The sequence below is a fragment of the Octopus bimaculoides genome, chromosome 14 (assembly GCF_046866305.1).
Source record: "Octopus bimaculoides isolate indiv1 chromosome 14, ASM4686630v1, whole genome shotgun sequence".
Classification (NCBI taxonomy): Eukaryota; Metazoa; Mollusca; class Cephalopoda; order Octopoda; family Octopodidae; genus Octopus; species Octopus bimaculoides.
This window is the reverse complement of record NC_142941.1, coordinates 24,270,510-24,294,626: the sequence shown is the minus strand read 5'-3', so window position 1 is coordinate 24,294,626 and position 24,117 is coordinate 24,270,510. Positions and strand designations below refer to the sequence as shown.

Here is a 24,117-nt window from a genome sequence, read left to right as displayed (position 1 = left end):
AAGCGATGTTGGGGGGACAAACACAGACACACAAATACATACACACATACATACATATATATATATATATATATATATATATATATATATATATATATATATATATATATATACATATATATGACGGGCTTCTTTCAGTTTCCGTCTACCAAATCCACTCACAAGGCTTTGGTCGGCCCGAGGTTATAGTAGAAGGCACTTGCCCAAGATGCCACGCAGTGGGACTGAACCCGGGACTATGTTGTTGGTAAGCAAGCTACTTACCACACAGCCGAGAGTTTTAATAATGGTTCTGTTCAATGAGGGATGACCTGTGGTCAAACAACAATCGCAAATCTTTACGTTGGAAAGTTACATTTTTATTACCATCGTGATCACCAGCATCATCAACGCTGTTGTTAGTGCAATCTTCATTGTAGTCATCATCATCGTAATCGGCCTCCAATTCCCATTCTCGTCTTCTGCCTCCTCCCTCTCCTCTTGTAAACTACAAAGCACCACAGTATTGAGTTGTTATAATAGCGACTTATACTGATTGGGGTTGATACACACTATCGAGAATGGGTATTGTTTGCTTTACCAAATAAAGGTTAGAAAGCATTTTAAACTATAATATACAGGATGATTCGGAGGTTCCTTCAGCATGTAAATGATGTATAAAATTAAAATGCTAAAGGGGCTTTTTAATCACCCTGTACATTTATTTTCTTTAATTAGCGAGATGTGAACTTTTTTTATTGGAAGGGGGTACCTGTTTATGTGTAGCCTTATCTGTAGTCTTCCAGCTTGTCTTTCTGGTTGTTTCAATATTTTAAGCCACCTGTTCTTCTCTCTGTTCTTATTTACTGGCAACACGTGAATCCATAAATTCGCTTTAGCTACTTTGTCAAAAAATCGTTAAATTGTATGTAAAATAAAATTCGAAGGCCTTCAGCCAGTATTTCATTTTGAAGTATGTCCCGTTTTGATAAAATATATTTTCTCCATAAATACTTGTTTGTTTGCATAGATATACCATTTTCTTAACTTTTCATGCTTAAATTGATGTTAGAATTGTCTACAGCTGATTTAAAATTTGTAGTTGCAACTAGAACAATGAGAATTCCCACAATCAGTATGCAATCATTATTCTCTTACACAGCTCTCTTTTCTGATTGATCACTTTTGGACTTCCCTCTACTTTCTTAGTTATGCATTCATTGCAGTGTAAATATTATGAATAATATTCATTGGTCTTAAATGTATGCCATAGTCTTCCCCAAACCTTTTAACATGCACTCTATTTTCAGCAGCTTTGTTGCATTTAGTCTTTTATCAACAATTTCTTTTAAGATTTAAAAATTTTATTTAAAATGTTTCCGCAAATCTACCATTTTACTTCGTCGTATTCAGATCTATATTTTTCTATAGAAATTCAGTAAAGGAAATTAATACAATGATCATCATATCTTTGACACTTTACCTCATATTCTTCTTTTACCCGACTTTTTATCTACTTACATTCCACCACTCTCAAACATATGTTCAATATATCTTTTAGTTAATTATATTTACTTCCTAAACCTAATCAATATCATCTTCCATCTCAGCTTTCACTTTCTTCTTCCATTCATATAACACTTCTACTGCTTTTCAAAACTTCTTTTCATAACCATAAATGCTTTTTAACAATATTTTTTAATGTTCTAGTTTTTCAAAGCTCTATCGATTTATCTATCTGTCAGTTTGTTTGTCAAGCTATGGGGAAAATATGTGCGGCAATCTTTTTCTCTCTTATATACTATATCTCGTATATATATAGCCATATATCAACAACGTCCTAAGGTTTCATGATGCCTGTGAATGTCTGTGGATTTCTCTCCTCGTCTGTGGATTTCCCTCTACATTATTTAGGATAATTTCAAGTCACACGTCCGGAAAAAACAGCCGAGAGGCACTTGAGAGACGAGTTGTAATTTGTCTTCGTATTTGTGTGCCACAGATGCTTGGGCCTACACATAAAATACATTAATCGCAGCCTATGGAATATATGCAAATGTTGAGCAAATCCAACAACAACGAAAACAATCTCAAAATGCGCACCTTATATGAACTTTATTGTAACACAAATGGAGCCAATCGTAGTGGACGGATGCAAATCAGTAAGACTTAATTGAATTAAACTTTATCGCTTTATCTTATTCCAGAATTATCACCCCTTGCTTACTGTTGTTAATATCGTTTAATTTAACTTGACAACTAACACATTCCTGTTAGCTTTAAGAAGTTGTTTTATCATAATCGTCGCCATCATTATCCCCATCATTGTCATCATTATTGTTGTCTTCTCCTTCTCCTCCTCCTCCACCTCCTCTTCATCATCTTCGTTATTATTATTATTATTATTATTATTATTAAACTGTTAGTTCATGAACACTACAAAACAAAATACACGTGCCGTTGCCGTTGTACGCCACTGAACTCATTGATTATATGTTTACTTGATGCACACATATTCCTCTTCCACCTCAAAAAGAAAACAAAAAAAAAAAAACATTTTAAAAATTGAAAAGCAATGAGCCAAGAAAGGATCCTTTACACAGGTGCTTCATTTGCTAGATATAGTAACCAAATCATTCTCAAATCACAAAAACAAAAATAAGGCACACTTAGATAACCGAGTTCTAAATAACCCTAAGTAGCCAGGATGGTGACGGCAGATGAGTCATTGATCATAGGTGTGTTTGAATAAAGTTGACCAGCGGCAGAATTAAAGAACAACATTCATCAACTACAACGAAAACAACAACAAACGAAATAGCACATGTGTACAAAGGATTGTAGTAATAATAATGCCATTTCAGTAGACATATGAATGAATACTAGTAAACATTACTGAATGCTAGTGAACTCTAATAAACTCTGGCGAACACTAGATAACAATAACAAACACTTATGAACACTGCCAAGAAAAACGCATAAATATAGATTTTAAAGTAACGAGTTGTTTATGATTTTTTTTTTTTTAAAGGTAAAGAAATCGCAAAGTATTTTATTGAGCCAACGAGAGATCCTCTTCTAAGCTTATTCGACTTGCTAAAAGTAGCAATCCCACCAAATCACACACAGTGCTGTGTTATAAAAAGAAAGATACACAAAATACACTACTGAAAAGAGAATTATAAAGAAAGATAGCTGAGTTGGTTAAACAACAATAACGCGAGTTTATATATTGTTAACTAAAACAAGACTTTAATATTGTCAATTTAGCGATCTATTATGTCACTAAAGCCATTTGGAAAAGTATAGACGTGATTAATTCTTTTATCCCTCGTTTGTACTAATTGTTCAAGTAATCCATACTACTGCTGCTGCTGCTACTACAATTCATTCACTTCCAATTCTAATTCTTTATTGCCCACAAGGGGCTAAACATAGAAGGAACAAACAAGGACAGACAAAGGGATCAAGTCGATTACATCAACCCCAGTGCGTAACTGGTACTTAATTTATCGACCCCGAAAGGATGAAAGGCAAAGTCGACCTTGGCGGAATTTGAACTCAGAACGTAGCGGCTGACGAAATACCGCTAAACAGTCTGCCCGTCGTGCTAACGATTCTGCCAGCTTGCCTACTACAATTCATTGCCTACTGCAATTCATTCACTTCATTGAATATATATATTATAGGTCTTTTAGTGTATTTACTTATTAAATTTTTCGAAATGTGACAGTGGATTTTCATGGATGAATTCAAGAATTGTGGGTTTTTTTCTCTAAATTATATATTATATATTGTGAAATTTAATTTAATTTTAATTTTGATAAATTAAATTAAATTGAATTTTTACCTGTAAATTTGGACTTTTATCCCTAATATTATTATCATAATTATTATTAGACACACACACACACACACACACACACACACACACACACACACACACACACACACACACACACACACATATATATATATATATATATATATATACATGAATGTACACAATGCATAGACTATATATAATATAATATGATACCACAAACATGCACATGATATATAATACACTCAGAATAGATAGGTAAATAGATAATTTTCGATTTTATCTAATTATTTAATTCACTTCACTGTTGCTATGAAAATTAAGGACAGATCATAATGATATTTGCTCAGTAACACTTCAGTACCGAGTGAAAATGGCAGACTCACACCCTAAGAAGATCCAAAATATCTCAACAAATCCAACATTTCCAGCCTCTCCATCACATGATACACCCCCACATATAACTGTCAGTCCACCACCCCTTGCAACACCACCAACAAAAGACTCACTTCCATCATCATCATCATCATCATCATCATCATTAAAAGCATCATCAACAGCGGTGACTACTGAAAGTTCTACTAGTGCCCCATTGGCAACATCAAGACAGTCTAGTAGTGTAGTTTCATCTGCTTGTACAGAAAAATTGAGAAAATCGTCGTTACAAAATGTTTCAAATGTAAAACAATTACCTTCTGTATCAACTTCTTTGTCTGAAGCCAGTACTTCTATTCAGACCAGGACTGGCACTGCCCTGAAACCCATAGCAAAACCTACTAGTTTGAGCCTGTATCGTCCCCTCGAAAATGGTGGGATCGGTTACAGTCTGAACGCCTCAAAACATTTTAAAGAAATGGATAAAAAAGCGAAAAAAGTGGACAAAGAAGATATTAATTTGAAATTTAAGCAAAAGACAAGACGTTGGTACTCAGCTGATCAAGAGCCAGAATATGTTACAGAAAATGAAACATCGGAACAAAACCAGTGTAAGACTGAGTCTGAAAGTCACAAAGGAATTTTTAATAAAAGTAACAGTCTAGAAGAAGGCCACCAGAAGAGAGTTCTTGATAGAAGAGGTGCATTCAAGTTTAATAAAAGCAAATTAAAAGGTGGCAGTCTGCAACGATGTAACACTCAAAAAGAAAAGGATAAAATACAGAAAAGCAATAGTACAGATAATAATTATGTTGGCGATGATGATGGTGATGTTGATCGTAATGATGATAAAAAAAAATTTAGTAGTGGCTGTATGCCTGGCTCAGGAAAGCGTAAAAAGATCAATCGTTATATTGGACATTTGGGGAGTAGCAATGAGGGAAGCGATGAAAGTGAAGGCTTTGAAAGTTCGGGCCGCCAACAGAAAGGAACTTTAAATCGACTGAGTAATAGTTTCAATCTTGGTTTACTTGGGTTAGGGCTTGGAGCAACTCGTTCGAGTCAGAAAGATGAGAAAAAGAAAAAGTTTGGTAAGAAGAAAAAAGAGGATAATGAAAGTAGTTGGTATTTTAAAAAAAGGAAACCAAAACGTAGCAAAAGTGAAGGATCGAATAGCAGTGACGGCACAGACACAGACGAGAGTTCGGCAACTGCTTCAGAAAGTGGCTTTCATAAAAGAACAAAAGGTGATATAGATCAAACTCTTAGAAATACTGCCATAAGATCTGTAACAGAAATGATATCTGCAATACAAGCAATAGAGCTCCCGACTGTAACGCCATTTGATAGGAGGGAAGCGGTTCACAAATCCGAGAGCACGATTAAAAGAGAAGAGAGTTGGGATGATGCTGGATGTTCTCATTTCGAAGAAATTTCTTCATGCACTCGATGTGCTACACATAATCGATGTTACGAGAAGGAACATAACTGTAGAAATATTAATACTAGTACAGGGCCGAGAGTTCCTTCAAGCTCGTTGTGGTTGTTGTGCGATAACCGCAAACAAACTGACAATAAAGAAAGTTTACAGTACGAAATACAAGACCCGGCAGATAAAAGAACATCGCTAAAAGAACAATGGCTAAAGGAAAACAAAATAACATCCGAGCTTTTGTTACCCAAAACAATGCACCTAAAAACACCTCCTCCTCTCAGATCAACCCAAGACGTCGGACAATTTCAAAATATAGCTATTTCTCAGGATAAATTTATCGCAAACCCAAACTCCTCAAAATCATCTACTTTGTCAACTACACAAGGATCTTCTCCATTATATGCGCTTGCGTACGTTCATGAAAACTCTAAATCAAACAAGCAGGTGTCTGGAATTCCTCTAAGTAAAGCTTTAACATCAACAATGAAGGAACAACAGTCAAATACAAAATACAAATATTTAGCAAGCTCAGTTGGGTCTTCGTTGAACCCTCTAAATGTTACATCATCACAATCACTGATATCAACCTTTCCAAATGTAATAATGAACCGAGAAAAGGGTATAGTTGAGAAAGAAAACGAAAAATTAGATTTTCACGGTGAAACACTTGAATCACAAAAATGTTTTCAAATGAAACATCAAAGTGAATTCCAAAACGAAGAACCTCTTGACAAATCATTTGAAAATAAAGAAAAGAAAAATGAAAAGACTGAAGAGTATTCTGACAAGCAAAGTAGTAAGTTCTTTCAATCGAACAGTAAACCATCTCGAATACCCATCCTTACTCAAAGATCGTCGTCAGCCGAAGGATTTTATAGAAATAAACGAGTAGATTTGAAAAAATCAATGAGTATTGGTGCTGGTGTTTCTAGAAGTGGGGACAGGTACGCAAATACGTTTGTTTCCCAAACTAAAACTGGTAGAGAAAGGGAACGACAAGCACCGATAAATTCGCCGGTCTACACTAATGCGACTAGTATGAGTGGTTGCAAACTTAAAAGTGATAATGCTTGTACAGGGACGACATTGACAACTAATACAACAGTTGTTTCTTCACTACCTAAGAATGTGTTGCCTCCTTCAGAAAACAGTATAAAATCCATTACAAGTACGTCTTCTGTTACCACTGATACTACAATACATATTATTGACAATGCCTATACAAAAGATCGGGTATCTTCACTTACAGATCCAGCCGTATCATCTACTAATCGTAGCAGCGGTGCAAGTGAAATTATTAACCTGAATAGCAAAGGTTCTGCTAGTGTCATTAATGTCTCAGCTAGTAGCAGAAGTGCCGGTACCGCAGATGGGAAATGCCACTATTACGACGGTAGCAACACCCACTGCCAACAGTCAGTCAATAGGACATATAAGCTAATACACAGATCACAATCTGGCAACGACAGCCTCTGCAAAGCGGCTCTACTTCACGCTTCTAACGACACCGAAAGGAGAAGTGATGTGTCTATTGTTGACAGTAGCACGGTTGACTTGCATGGAGCTATTGATGTCGCTGGCAGTGGAAGCTATGCGCAAGCAGAAATTGTTGCAACTGCAACGAAACCAACACGAGGAGCGGAGAGAAGGGAAAACAAAAGGTTAGAAGAGAATAGGAATGTAATTCAAAAACAATATGCGCAAACTCCAGCGACAACACAATTATGTCAACCACTTGTTACTAATGTTACCACTCAGCAGACTATCGGAGGAGGTTACCAACAGACAATTAAAAAAACACAGCAACATAAATATCAACAAAAACAACTAATTCTGCAACAAAACACGTCATGTTTACGATCATCAGCATCGTCAAACAGGGAGTTAGCATCGAGTTGTATCAGAGGACAAGATGGTGTTTATTTTGAGCCTGGAGCGTTTAATAAAACAGATATAGAACAAAGAGATTTTAATAGTATTAACAACAGGAGATTCAACATCAGTAACAATGGAACTGATTATACAAATGTATACTCTCGGGAGAGGCAGCAAGGGGCAAAATCAGTCACATCCACTGATGGTACCGATTCAATGAAGCAGTCCTGGAACTTTGATAGTGGCCAGAATTTAAGTTCCACTCGAGATACGAGTGATGTCCGAAATCCGAGGTATAAGTCACCGGAATTAAAGAAAACTAAGAATAATCTCAGTGAGGATAAATGTCAACACAATCAACCAGATCAAAATAGCCGAAAGACAGCAGAGCAAAGTAATTACCCATTAGTTTGTACTGTTTATACTGCCGACGGTCTGGAAACTATTCCGATATATCCGTATTATATTAGTAACAGCACTGACCGCGGAGACTCGAACTATCGGGACAACTACACAAGTAGCTATCATTTTAATGTAGCAGATTCGAAACATACAGTTTCGTCGAAAATAGCTGTTACAAAACCAGTGAACTGCACAGAGGCTTCGTCCCAAACTGAAACTACATCTTCGACAATTAGTCAAGTAGCGTCGGTTAGTTCAACAGCTGGCACATCATCGAGAGCGGTAACAGTTTTAGCAGCATCTGCATTAGCAACCACCACTTTAGCCGCTGCTACATCAGCCAGACGAACTGAAGCCTATGCTGAAAACAAGGAAAAACTACAAGAAATTATTCAACCATGTTCCGGTAAAATCACAACAAACCAAGGCGATGTGCACTATAGCAACAGAACAGCATACCAGGTTTTCCATCCTGACAACAGCTCCAGTCACTTACCTACTACTGTAGCATACAACTCTTGTCAGAACTTTCACAATGATAGCTGGCCTGTAACCCACGTAGCTAAGAGTCAGGGCGTAAGTCACGCAGGGAATGCCTCAGCCTTAGCAACTTACCGAACGAAGGAATCCAATGAAGCCATACCAAATATTGTTTTGCCAAAGACAGTCTCTAAGGCTGACCACGTTGCTAGAAGTAGTCGACGAATTAGTTCAGCTCCTTTACAACTTCAAGAGACACCTTTAATTACATCAGATCATCAAAATTATTCTAATGTATATGCATATCCTCCTCCCCCACCATATCCTCCCCCTCCTCTTCCGTTACCTTCCTCTCAGCATCTCTGCACTTGCTCTCATCAATGTTTACACCCGACGCGGCAATCATGTTTACGGTTTAACAACGTTGACACAAACAGATTAAATGCCCCGTTGTCTAACACTACCACAACTGTAGCAGCAGCTACTAACATTGCGTCTACAGCTACGCTTTCTGCTGGGGATCTACTCAAAACAAACCGTCAAATAGAAGCCGGGGATGACGGATCTACTCCCTTGTGTAGCCATGGAAGACGAATGAAAACAAGTAATAATAATAATAATAATAATAATAATAATAATAATAATAATAATAATAATAATAACCCAAACAGATTTTGCAACGATAACTGGCAAAGCGCCTATAGCGATTCCAAAAAGATGTCATCGTCCCGAAAGCCCCAACGACGAACACGAGTAATGGATCCACCTGTAAACTTTCATAATCGGCGAGACAGGTCGTTTGGGTTTTTATCATTTCGTCTTGGAGGAACAGAGAAGAATTTCAGGTAAATAAGAAGCAGAAATGCCACAGTTAAGGTTACAATTTCTTATTTGAGCTGTTTTCTTCGATGTGTGTGCCATGTGTTTAATTTCAACTTTATCTTTCAGAATTTTACTTTATGTTTTGAAACTACTACTTTGTACTTTATATTATTACATGTACACACACGTGTACCACACACACACACACGCACAGACACACACACACACACACACACACACAAACACGCACGCACACACATACACACAGAATCTTATGTCAATATAGAATAAACAGTAAATGTAATGCATGCAGTAGTGTGTGTGTGTGTGTGTGTGTGTGTGTGTGTGTGTGTGTGTGTGCGTGCGTGCGTGCGCGAGTATGTTTGTCAGTATGTTAGTATGTGGAATGCAAGGCAGAGTAAGAACAAACGGGTAGGTAGGCTGAAGAATCGAAAGGTCGAGCGAGCGAGAGATGGTGAGAGATACTACGAGGGTTACGTTTTGGTCAGTAATTGTCATACTAGTTCCGTACAATGACACAAGTTAAAATAAAAGTATCAATGCAACACATTAAAAATAAAGACAACCTAAGTGAAAATATTTATTCTGTTAATGTTGTTATAAGTTGGGGTGACCCGCAGACGCCTACCCCATTCTCTCTCTCTCTCTCTCTCTCTCTCTCTCTCTCTCTCTTGCACTTTATATGTATTTCTGTATAACTTGGTACATCTTCACACTCATACACACGCGTGTGCGCGCATGCACACACAGGCGGGCATGTACACACACACATGCATAAACAGACAATCACACACGCACACACACACACATATATATATACATACCCAGATAGATGCGTGCGTGTGCGCGTGAGCGTTTCTAAATAGCACAGGTATTCTTAGTCATACGGCTAAGGTCCCTGCAAATCGTAAAAAAGTGTTCAGCAAATTTAAAGTCAGAGTTACAGTAACCTTTAAAATATTGAATATAAATGTAACATAATATAATATTAACGTAATATATACAATATGATATAATAAATAATATGATATTAACGTAATATATAATAATATAGAATATACATCCCCACAACCCACACATTCGCACACGCACAGAGTAATGTTTGTATCTAAATGAACTGTGCCGCTACTTCCTGTTTCCTCTTACATTTTATCCATCTAAAAAAATGCTCGGCGACACTAAGCTGGTGTCGCACATGTGTGACGTTCAAGCTTAGTCATCAAATGTAGATGAAAACAAAATAAAACACTTAACCTTGTATTTACATCTTTGTTTGTGTTTGAAAAAAAAAGGAGCTACAGGGCAGACAACTAGAGACATATGTAAACAGGTCGATTAGTTTCAGACGCGTCGCGTGCTGCGGCAGACAACAGACTGGAGCAGAATTTTCTTGTCTGACAGATGTAGGCGAAGTTTTCTTATTCCATTTCTCACTGCAATGTGGAGTAAGTATTGCCAAGTTTGCAATGAGTTAAAAGTTCTGATAGCTAATCTGCTAGTTCGCCCTATCAAATGGGACATCATGAAGGGGTTATTGAGTGGTTATTTAAACCTGCTAAAAATTGCAGCAGGATTTTTCTGAAATCATTCTCTACTGCATTAAAAAAAAATATGAATAAAATACGGGAGGGTCACGTCAAGAAGGACTTCACTCGTAGCTCTGCTCGATCAATGCAAACCTAGAGTCTCTACGTAGACACTCGTTGTGCTAGAAACAGTAGTCAAATCTCAAATCATACGTTATCGTATAAAACGATTGTGCACGAAAGGCGAGATGGTCACGGTTGTAAACATTTTTGATGAGTCAGCTGAATTAAGGCTGAACTGGGAGTAAGCAACAAGATAAAAAGTAACAAAAGTATATTCAAGTTCTAAAGTAATTTAATTAAACAAAAAATTAACTAAATAAGAAAAATAGTAAAAAAAAACAATAATTGTTTCTTATAATTAATTATATTTACTAGTCTTAATATTTGATTAAAATCCCATCAACCTAACCTAAACATCACTGATGCAGCCAACAATTTCGATTTGTACTGATTAAAATAAAAGCAAAAGCACCTTCAATTTTCACATTTTTTTCTTTTTTTCTTTCTTTTTGCTAAAATAGAAAGATGCATTTGATAAGGTTATCTTGAATATGCAATGAGCAAGAGAATGTTGAGATGGTCACGTTTGGAAAGCGTTCTATGAGATCTGTCCAATTAGAGCTTAGCTTGTTACTAGCCAACAAACATCAGTTATCAAACTTACCTGGAAATGTGTCGGAGGATGACGGCACCAGCGTGTGGTGCTGGATACAGATGTTTCATTTTTATTATTATTATTATTATTATTATTATTCAATCATCAGCCTATGATCTGAGAGACAATTGGCTATTATTTCTGGAAAGTTGAACGATCACGTTGAGAGAGGATCCCTTGCTGATTCTATCTTTTATCTCTACATTCTAAATGTGTAAGAGAGAGAGAGAGAGTGTAAACCAATGATATATATATATATATATATATATATATATATATATATATATATATACATACATACATACAGAGAGAGAGAGAGAGAGAGAGAGAGAGAGAGAGAGAGAGAGAGAAAGAGAGAAAGAAAAAGATAAAATGAAACAGACGGGTACAGAGAGAGCGAGAGAGAGGAGAGAAAAGGAGGGAATGTGTGATTGTGTTTGAATCTGGGAGGGATTCAGCGCTTGCAACTACTTAAACTGGGAATGGGAGAACGATAGAGCGAAGGAAACCGGAATGAAGTGACAATACGAAAGTAGGCAATCGATGTTTGAGTATACAACATATACATAGGTACGCTATGGAAACGCGTGAGTGCATGCATCCAATGAGTGTGCGCTATATATAATATAATGAGGCATTATTAACATGTTCATATCGTTCAATGCATTCGTGGACATTATTTATGAACGCTTCTGAAGGCTTAACTTTATATAAATATAACGTTATGAACTTCGTTGAGTGCGAATAATGTCAGATTCCTAGCTAAGTCTTGTCAGACTATGTAAGCGCATGTGTGTGCGTGTATGTATGTAATATATATATAAATACGTATATACATTTACATACATACATACATACATACATATATATATATATATATATATATATATATATATATATATATATATATATATATATATAAAATTTTTATCTTTTAATTGAGTCAGTCATTAGACTGCGAGCATGCTGGGGCACCGCCTTGGAGAACTTTTAGTCGAATGTAACGACCCCGGTACTTTTTGTAAGCCTTACACTTATTAAATCGGATTCTCTTGCCGAACCGCTAAGTTACGGGAATGTATATACACCAACACGGGTTGTCAAGCGGTGATGGGACACACACACACACACACACATACACACACAGATATATATTTATGTTTACATATATACGACAGGATTCTTTCAGTTTCCTTCAACCGAATCCACTCAACAAGCTTCAGACAGCCCGAAGCTATAGTAGAAGATACTTGCCCAAGGTAACACGCACTGGGATTGAACCCGGTACTATGTGGTTGGGAAGCAAGCTTCTTACCACACAGCAACACTTGCGCTTAATTATACATACACATACATACATAACCACATGGTTCTGGATTCGGTCCCACTGCGTGGCACATGGGGTATCTTCTACTATAGCCACGGGCTGACGAAAGCCTTGTGAAATGTTTTGGAAGATAAGAACAGAAAATAGTCCATCGCACATATATATATACAGTTGTTCGTTTGTGTGTATATGTGTGTGTGTGTGTATATGTGTGTGTGTGTGTGTGTGTGCGTGCGTGTGTGTGTGTGTGTGTGTGTGTGTGTGTGTGTGTGTGTGTGTGTGTGTGTGTGTCATAGTTTGTCAGTGCTGGTTTGTTTATGGCCCTCTCGTAAGTTAACAGTTCTGCATAAAAGACCGATAGAATGAGAAGTTGTTCGACCGAACCCCAGCATGAAGCAATCCAATGACTGAAAGATATAAAAGAGAAAATACATACATTCATGCATATATACATGCATACATATATACATACGTGAGAATATATATATATATATATTCAGCTGTCTGTCCGTTCACACAGTAGAGTGCTTACACGAGTTATTATGCAAATTGAAACCATGTAAAAATGGGGGAGGGGAATGGTTTTAGAATGGAGGATTGGCAGAACCTTTAGAGCATTGGGAAAAATATGGTTGTAAATATTCTGGTCCTTCCTTAGTTCAAATCACGTACCTTTCATTCGTAATTGATAATAATTAGGTACCAGTCAAGTTGAGGTTGACTGGTATCCACTAACACCCCTGCCCCAAATTCTAGGTTTGTTCACTTATTGATTTCAAATTTCGGCACAGGGACAATACTTTCAGTGGAGGGAGGAAGTTAATTACATCGACAAACCCTCCTCCAGTGCTCAATTGGTACTTAATTTATCGGCCTCGAAAGGATGAAAAGCAAAGTCGATCTCGGTGGCATTTGAACTCAGGGCGTAAAGACGCACGAAATGGTGCTAAGCATTTTTAACGATTCTGTCCACATGCGCCTTATTAGAAACGATAGCACGCCGGGCGAAATGCTTAGCGGTATTTCGTCAGCCGTTACGTTCTGAGTTCAAATTCTGCCGAGGTCGACTTTGCCTTTCATCCTTTCGGGGTCGATTAAATACGTACCAGTTATATACTGGGGTCCATATAATCGACTTAATCCGTTTGTATGTCCTTGTTTGTCCCCTCTGTGTGTAGCCCCTTGTGGGCAGTAAAGAAATAAGAAATAAGAAACAAATATTAAGAAAAATATAAACAAAAAGTAAACATTTATCAAAATGTTGATAAATAATCAATATGATTTTCCTCTGTGTGGGGATGCATATATATGTGTGTCTATGTGATGTGCGTGTGAGAAAGAGAGAGAGACAGAGACAGAGACAGACAGACAAAGAGAGAAAGAGAGAAACTTCGAATGTTTTCGTAATGATCTGTGCGTAAGATCCAACTATTATATCGGTTCTGATTTGTTTCTTCGCTTCATTTGTTTTGTTTATATTAAAACTGTTTCGCAGTTTCTGTTGAACTTTTTAGATTTTGAATTTAATTTAACGATTTAATTCTCATTTCCCGAGAAATCGACTTTCTTGATGTTTGGAAATCTATTATTCAGTCTCAAAAAATATTTAACAAAATACACGAAATATAATTAACGTTGGTGCTATTTTAACACAACACCTACCTGACTATCGAACAATTGCAATGAAAGTAAACACAATAGAAAATAAAAAACAAAAACAAAGACGGCGAATTGGATATTTAATTTTATAAACCGGCCAAAATCAAAACTGTGCTGAAATGAAACTGCAAAACGATTAACGTGTAACATGAGGGACAACTATAAATATGTATGTGTACGTGTGTGTATATGTGTTTGTTTGTGTGTGTGTATGTGTGTGTATTTGTGTGTGTGTGTACGCATACATATGTATACATATATATACATACATATAAATATATGGGAGAATTTACGAAAAAAACAAGAAAAGACGAGGACAGGTGGTGTAGACAACAAAAGGATGTATTAGTTTAACGCTCGGGAATACAGAAAGTCTTTAACGTTTCGAGCTACGCTCTTCAACAGAAAGAATACGGAGAAAACAAGGAGAAAAACACGGAGAAAAAAAATTGAATGTTTTGGTCAGCGATTCATATTACACACACACGCATACACACACACACGCATACACACACACGCACACACACACATATATATACATACAGGCACCCAAACACTCGCATATATATACTACTTTTTTTACTGACTTCAGCCAGCAGCCAACGCCATTTGAGGCACCGCCTTTTAACGTTATTGGTTTTCTTTTCTGTATAGTTTTTGGTGAAGCAGGGAGTAGGACGGAGCTGCTCTTCTTTGCACCACCTGCAGTGATATGGGTTCTTCCGGTATCTCAGATAAAAATTTGTCCAAACTTTCCTTGAAAACCTGCACATCTATATCCCGCAGATACGCGCGTGCGCACAATACATATATACATAACACACATATATACATGCACAAGCACACACGCGCACTTGCACGCATACACACATTAACACAACAAAATCTCACAAAAAATCAAAACAAAAACAAAATGAGCACAGCTTCAATAACGGACAGTCAGATTCAAAATCCATTGATACGATCGTAAATGCAGCGACGAAAAAGCTTTCTGGAGTAAATAAATAAATAAACGCATGGAAATTGAACCGATGGGTGTGTTATAATAAGTACTATGATTCTCCCCAAATACAACAGAATTTGTTTCAACACACGAGTTCATATAAAGAATCATGCAAACCAGATACAAAGTCCAATTATGATATTCTGTTCCCTGGTTCTGATGATCTCAGAATCCAACCAGTTACTCGCCCGCGCAGTGCTCATGAGAGTGACTGATTGTATGGCCAAGGGCATGTCTGAGAGAACCAACACAAGCAGTAGTGGTCTCAATACAATTACCGAGGAACTCTGCTGAGAACTGAATTCTCTCCACAAAAAGCACCTTTAGTTGCAACTGCCTTCTAAGAAGTCATGTAACCACTTTCCTAGTTTCCGCCATTACTAAAGTCACGAAGTTTGTGTCGTATCATCCTACGATCATCTTTGTCGATGCCCTTGGTAAAGTTGAGATCTATCGCATGCACAACTGAGTGTTTGAATACATCTGCTTCAACCAAGGGGGTTCAACGGGCAAAATTAAACAAAACGACAGGATTTCTTGTATACTCAAGGAGTAACATAGTATCTATGGAAAAGATGTAAAAATTCGCAAAAGCTTGGAGGTCGCAATATCATTTGGAAGTTGTTGTTACCGGACGATTTCGAATATGTTTCGTGATATTATGGATTCAGCACCACTGTGTGGAAAAGCTAACCATCCAAACATCGACAATACAAGTGTAATCTTACTTACTAATGTTGTTACAAATGGTGGATAGTGACGAGAGAGAGAGAGAGAGAGAGAGAGAGAGAGAGTCAGGCAGATCCAAGCGATGTAGATCAGGGATATATATATATATATTAGTTTATGTATATATTAATATTATCTCAGTTTTTAAAAAAACCTTTGATAATGTAAATATGTTAATAGTTACCAGAGGTAGCAAAATTACACTAGAAAACAAGGTATCACAGCCGTTTTACAGGTAGAGATACCAAGTTAAAGTGATACATTTTGAGATATGAATAATAATAATAATAATAATAATAATAATAATAATAATAATAAATGGAGCAAAACGCATATAAATAAAAGTTCCTTTAATTCCTACACATGTTTCAAAATATATGAGAGGTCCTTCACAAAGAAGTAAGAGCTTTGCTCGTAAGTTACTTCATCATTTCGTATTTGTCTTGCTCATATATGTTTATTATGAATTCCCTGAAGATGAATATATGAGGAATCCCAGCAGCTCTTACTTCTTTGTGAAGAAACTCTCATATATTTTGAAACATGTGTAGGAATTAAAGGAACTTTTATTTATATGCGTTTTGCTCCATTTATTATTATTATTATTCATATATATATATATGTATGTATGTATGTATGTATGTATGTGTGTATATGTATACACACAGCGTGTAGTGAATAAGCTGTCGTTTAAATTTCGCAAAAATGAAAATAACACTGACATCGCATAAAAATATTTTGAAATACTAAAGAAAAAAATTATTCATAAAATCGTCATTGGCTTCAACCACGGCCTCCAGAAGACTTCGGAATCCCCTGCAACTCTTTTGAACGCTCTCCTTGTTTAAGTTGGTTCACTGCTGCCATAATCCTTGCCTTCAGTTCATCTTTGGTGTTTTGTTGGTCTATCGCTTAACATCGAGCCCCACACATAATAATCAAGGGATTTGCAGTCTGGGGAGTAAGGTGGCCAGATGTTAGGGGTCATATGGTTTCAGAAATTGCTTGACAACCATGAATGGATTCTCCTGCGTGTGTGGCATGGTGCAGAGTCCTATTGCCAGACAGAGGGTCTTGCAGCAGCCACCCCCTTGACCCATGGCAGCACTCCAAGCACTTAATATGGGCCTCCGTGTTGAGTCTCAGGTCGTGTGGGAAGATGAATGGAAGTGTAACGTCGCCATCACTAGTGGCCACTCCAAACACTCTGGAATCTTAGTATTGGAGCCCAGCTGACCCTACTATACTATGTAGTCAACAAAATCAAAAGCAAACAATGAACATCATGCGCGAAATTAAAAATATAAAATGGTGACTATTTATCCATCGCACCCTGTATATATATCGCAACATGTATATATATATATATATATATATATATATATATATATATATATATATATATACAGGCGCAGTCGTGCCTGTGTAGTAAGAAGTTTGCTTCCCAACCACATCGTTCTAGGTTCAGTCGCGCTGCATGGAACCTTGGGCTAGTGTCTTCTACTATGGCCTAGGGCCGACCAAAGTCTTATGGTAGACGGAAACTGAAAGAAGGCCGTATGTATATATGTATGTATGTATGTATGTATGTATGTGTTTGTCTCCCCCACCACCGCTTGACAACCGGTGTTGGTGTGTTTATGTCTCAGTAACCTAGCTATTCACAAAAGGGATCGATAGAATAAGTACCAGGCTTTAAAAAAAAAAGAACTGGGATTAATACATTCGACTATAAATTCTTCAAGGCGGTGCCCCAGTATGGCCACAGTCTAATGACTGAAACAAGCAAAAGATAAAAGATATATATATATACGTACATGCACACAACGACACACGCACACATACACACACACACATACACACATGTATGTGTACATATAGTGCACTTATATTTTATATATTGAGAAAATGGATAATTAACTAGCGTTCTTATCTTGCTTCGGAGATTCATCAAGAATATGTTTTCAGAAAATGTATGCCTTTTGTATACGTGTGAGTTAGTTGGAAAAATCTGGAGTTGAATTGGGAAGAGAATGTTCTTTGTTAATATATACATATGTGTGTATGAGATTTGGTTAGAGGGAGAAGAAGAAAAATAAAAACAAAAGAAAGAATAACAGGAATGAAAGAAAGAAAAAAGAAAAGAAATTAACAAAGAGAGAGTGAGTGAGCGAGAGAGGGAGAGAGAGAAAGAGAGAGATGGGGGGGGGGTCTTTTTCCGGAATGGTTGAAATGGTTTCATATCCTTTGGTCAGTTGTCACGTAAAAGTTTTTCTAGTTATTTATTAACAATAAGAACATTTTAATAGAATTACTCATGTGTTCATATATCTATATAATACATAATATATATATATATATATATATATATATATATATATATTCCTTTTTATACGTTTAATGTAGGTAAGGATAAACTTTAATGCAAGTCATTATGACTAGTTTCTTTGGTGAATTTGAGGGGTGGATGAAGGGTATGTGCATACATATATGCACATGTGAGTGTTTGTGTGCGTAACTGAAGTACAATACAACCAGCCGTCACTCGCGATTGAAAATTATGAAGGAATTTTAAAATTAAGAAAAGAATAATGAAAAATGCTGCAGTTCTGTTGGGGTAGAAAAGTTCAGTCGTGAGTTCGATCTTTGTGAGATATTGCATTGCGTGAACTGGCATACTTTCAGTATGTGTTTACATTTGCTAAAAGTCTTTGATCTTACTCTGAGAAGAACAGTTACACTTTTGAACTTAGAAAAATTGTTGGTTTCATTAGTTCATTATAATTTTCTGTTGGCAAGGTGAAGACATTTCGAACCAGTGATGTATGGGCGTGCGGTTTCGATGACTGGCCAATCAGTTTTGAAGTTGTAGACAACTCTGACCTTAGGTTTCTAAAGTTATTTAAACGGTGTAGGTAAGTCTCTTCTACTTTTCCGTTGTATACGAATTTGAGGCTATTTTCGGTTAGACATTTATATATAACCTTTTAGTATCATTATTGTTGCGGATAGAGAACTTTACGCACTAAACAAAGGACAGGTGTTATTTGAGTGGCAATTTCATTTGGAAAGAAAAGTTTGTGCATTCAGAAGTTTTCTATTAACTGTTGATAAAGAGGCGGGGAAGCTGGCAGTACAACAGTAGGTAATGTTAACACTACTTTTGTTAAAGATTATTTCTGTGATGCGGTTTGATGATTTCTTATCGAAGGATATGACTGAGAACCTCTTACTGACGATACTAAGTAAACAATTAGCAAAATCGAGAAAGCGAGTTAAAGATATTAAATATATTTTCAGGTTTCATGGTTTTCTGTAAAGGTTGTATTTCCGGGAATTTATGTTGCAGGTGATGTCTAAGAAATTAACTGTAGTAGTGTTTGTATTGGCGATGATTTGGGGGCTAAATTTTTTTTAAAGTGTCGATTAGGTCGTTTCTAAGTAAAAAAGAGAAAAAATGTTGACTAGTTTATTACGAAATTAGATTAATTCGTAATTTCTGTAGGGCACAAATTTCAGCTCTTTAAATATTTTCTGAAGCGTATCTGAAAAAAATAAGCCCATGACATTGCATACGGAATCTTCTTACATCATAGCAAACCATAGAAATGTCAGATAGTTCGATGCCTTTACATTTGACCTAGAGAAAGCCGTAATAATAAAATGCAAGTATTATTTTTATGACATGTGACATCATATCAAATTATATTACATTATGTAGGCGTATGCGTGGCTGTGTGGTAAGAAGCTTGCTGCTGCTCGTTGACTAAGGTCAGTGTTGTTTTTGCTCCGAAAGGAATTTTATCCTTTAATATTGGATTTGTTACTGTTGGACTTGTTATTGTATTTTTGGATTGTTATTATTGATGAACTTTCTTATGTTGCTCGGTATATCGGGTGATAGAAATTGTTATTTCTTTTTGTACCCATTGTGGAAAGTTTTAAACAAAATACTGCGAAAAAATTGGACTTATTAAAGTCGTTTTAGACTTTATTTTTGTGCACCGACCCCTGCGGGGGCGGGATTTGAGCTGTCGTCGAAAAATTTATAACTTGTTTTTGCGAAAAACTATTATAGATTTTCCTTGTGGAAAACCAATTTTTGTGTTGTATTTTCTTGTGTAATTAATTTCGGCAGAGTATGTCGGTCGAAATTATACATGAAAAATGCACTCTCGAAGATAGTAATATTAACCCCATAAGAAAGCTGCCGCTATGGCAACCGAAAACATTGATATTTTTGTAGACAATCTACAGGAATATTTCAAGAGAATGAAAGAGGAGGATGGGGATATAAAGATATCACCCTCCACCAAGACAGTTGAAACGGACCGAAAACAATAATATTTAAATCGTTCTGTCCGAAAAAAAAGACGATTTAAACATTTCGAAAACGAGAAAATTGAAAAATATCTTGCCCCGATTTGGAAGGATGTAACGTATATTATGAGGGGCAAGACATATGGTACCGTTGAGGTGCGTTTCGCATCTGAGGAAAAGGCCCGCGGGTACTCTGTGAGCCCCCTGAAACCAGAAGATGTGGTGCTTCTGCCAGCCTACATGAGAAGACGGACTTCTCGTGTTAAGGTGACAGAAGTGCTACCAGAAGTAGACCCGAGAGAGGTGATGGCAGCCCTGTTGGTTAACAGGGCGGACAAGTTCCAATTCCTCCAGATTACATGCTCTGCCTCCCCACCCAGAATTGGCTCGAGCAGAGCATCTCGGCAATCATTCAGGGGAGCAGACTTGTTCGGGCACCTGTTGGCCAGCGTTTACGCCAACTGGCTGCAGAATGAGAGAATTCCCAAGTTTGCAAGCCGGGGGGGGGGGGGTGACGCTGATTAAAAAGGACTCGAACAAGGGGAACGAGATAAGTAATTGTAGGCCCATAACTCTGCTAAACGCAGAGTTAAAGATTTTGGCCAAGGTTCTAGCGAAAAGATTGGCGCGGGTCGTAGACAGAGTTGTTTGGAAGGGGCGCAAACTTGCGCCATCCCGAGCAGGTCGAACCACGACAATCTCCACCTTATACGCTACTCCTTAGAGAGGATAGGGAAACATTCTGGCGTAGGGGGGCACTGGTACATTTAGACCAGTCTAAAGCATTCGATAGGGTCGATCATCGGTACTTGGCGGCGGTCATCGAGAAGGCTGGCCTGGATCCGACCTTCCGTGGTTGGATTGCTGTTTTGTACAGCGACATCGAGTCTGTCGTAAAAGTGAATGGTTTCTTCTCGAAACCATTCAAGATCGAACGCTCAGTGCATCCCCTGTCCCCGCTTCTGTATGTGTTGGCTCTTGAGCCATTGCTGCGGAAGCTGGAGGCACTATGTGGCGCGCTGAATGATCTGTGGTGTGGAAGAGAAGCTATGGCGTGTGCATATATCCCAATTATCGTGGCGGATGTGGGCCAGCTTCCAGTGGTGGAAGAGGGCATCAAATGTTACGAGGTGGTGTCAGGAGCAAAGGTTAACGAGGACAAGTCAGTCGGATTGCAACTCGGCACCTGGAGAGGCAAGCCGATGACGTCCAATAACGTCGTCGGGCGTTGGACGGAAAGTCCTGTTAAGCTGTTCGGAGTCTGGTTTGGTCCAGATTTCCAGGTAGAGAAAAATTGGAGTGAGGTAACCAGCAGGGTGACTGGTCTAACGCAGATCTGGTATGGGCAGGCGTTATCCTTGCTAGGGAAGGCGGAGGTGGTGCAGATGTTTATAGCATTAGTTATCACTTACCGTCTGACCGCGGTGCCTTACCCCGATTTGTGGCTGAACAAGTTGGAGAGAATCCTTTTCCGCTTTTTGTGGAAGTGAGGAAAGCCGCTTGTGAAGCGTTCTGTCTGCTGCCAGAAACCGCTAAAGGGTGGTTTAAGGATGCCTTGGCTGAAGATGCGAAAACTCGCGTTAAGGTTGAGGCACTTCTGAGTTTACCAGGATGGGGAGCAGGTGTGGTCACCACATGCCCGGTCCAACCTTCCACGTTTAACGTCCTTAACAGACATTGGAGCATGGATCAAGCAGATACTTAAGCTGGGATACTGGCAATTGGAGTGCCATCAGGCACTTCAGCTACCCTCTCGGGTGGGCAATGCCGGCAGCAGGAGTACCACCGCAGATTTTATAGCGGGTTAGTGGGCTTTATGTCCGAAAACGCCTTGGGAGAGACCCTGGGCTACGATGAAAATCAGTTGATCAACCTGTTCAGGAGAACGTTCGGGCCGGGATATATGGATAATTGCCAGAAATCGCTAGCTTGGCCGTGCTTCCTTGTGGTGTTACCTGCTCGAGACAAACTGTCAAGGCACGGAAGTGCTGTCTCGCCGACATGTCCGAGGTGCGGGCAGGACAGGGAAACCGTTTTGCACGCATTTGTGGAGTATCCGGAGTTAAAGGGACTGATATTTTTCGCAACTGGGAAGAATACAGCTATCAGCTGAGTCTATGATCGAGATTGTGCCGCCTCCCTCCCTTAAGATATGGTATTTTTATCTAGAGGGAAGAAATATAGAACAGTGGTGGCCCAGTTCAAGACGGAAGAAGTAGCGAGGAGGCTGGCCGTAAATACGGGGAAATTAGACAAAGTGGTCCTTCTGCTCATGTATCTCGGAAGGAGGACATCCAAGATCAGGGTAGAAGGAATCCCGCCAGATATAGATGTGGCTTGGGTTGCGGCGGCTGTCCTCCTTGGAAGTGAGGAGAAGGTGGCCGTTCTCCAAGTCACGGAAACGGAAGAAGAGATGTGGAAGGGGAAAGACATTGGAACTGATTAGCCAGGCGGAGGCGGAACCCCTAGAAAATTTGGCGGAGATAGTAACTGTTGGAGATATAAGCTTCAGAGTGTGGGTGGAGGGCAGAATTCCTCGCTGTTTTAAATGCGGCCTGAAGGGCCACATAAGAGCGAAATGCCCTCCACTGATCAAAGAAGCTGAAAGACTGCAACCCTAGGAGAAGCCACAGGTGAAGCGCCAGGAAGGACTAAATGAATATGGGGTAGTGCCAGTAGTGGTGGAGCAAGTAACATCATTTCCATTTCTCATTTTCATATTTTCATTTTACCATACGTTTTATTTTATTTTATTTTTTGTTTTGCTTTTCATTTGTTCTGTGTCCCCAAATGTATCGTGTTGCCCCCTCTTTGTTGGTCCTATATGGACAATATAAAAATAGCTCACTTGCACCACCCGATTGTTTTGCATTACGCTCTTATGTGGCCCTTCAGGCCACATTTAAAACAGCGAGGAATTCTGCCCTCCACCCACACTCTCAAGCTTATATCTCCAACAGTTACTGTCTCCGCCAAATTTTCTAGAGGTTCCGCCTCCGCCTGGCTAATCAGTTCTATAAACTTTTAGTTGGCATAGTCTGTCTAAGAACCAGCTGATAATATAGTAATTTGAACTATGCTATAAAATGTTTCAATTACTATACCATTGAAAGATAATACTTGTCACATGCATACATTTTGATGTGGTTAATAAATAAGATTCACTCCTATCAAATTGATTTCTTATCTGCGAGGCACCTACACCTTTTCAGCGAGGAAGAGCTTTGTTGTTAAAAGCCAGATGCGTTGACTTAAATACCAATTCAGTTGCTATGGAAGACAGCACATGCGGCACATGATTTCCAAGAACATTTGTCAAGGAAACCCAAAGAGCTTAAGATAGCTATATCATTTATGGAAGATTCACAGAAGCTCGGGGTTTTTAAATTGTCGCTACGCGTCAATATCGCTGTCCATTTCTGGAATCTGAAGAAATTTCAAGATCACCTTAATGATACAGACACCAAGCTTTCCATGAGGACTCAATACTCTCATAGCATATGTACAAGACCTTAGAGCAGATTTTATCATCAGATATCACACATCTCTACTACTATCATACTAAACACCAGGCGATGTCGAAATTTTGTATTTTGGAGATTTCTACATTCAAATAGAGGACG

At 38.1% G+C, this 24,117-nt stretch overlaps 1 protein-coding gene across 1 annotated transcript in view; it reads left to right on the top strand.

Annotated features, from left to right (window-relative positions):
- The first annotated feature begins 3,527 nt into the window (after nucleotides 1-3,527).
- Nucleotides 3,528-24,117, top strand: part of LOC149132647 (uncharacterized) — a 31,085-nt gene continuing 10,495 nt past the window's right edge. Inside the window, exon 1 of the mRNA XM_089362544.1 lies at nucleotides 3,528-9,214. Within this exon, the coding sequence (XP_089218670.1) occupies nucleotides 4,176-9,214 (5,039 nt within the window). The 5' untranslated portion in view covers nucleotides 3,528-4,175. The remainder of the gene's footprint in view (nucleotides 9,215-24,117) is intronic.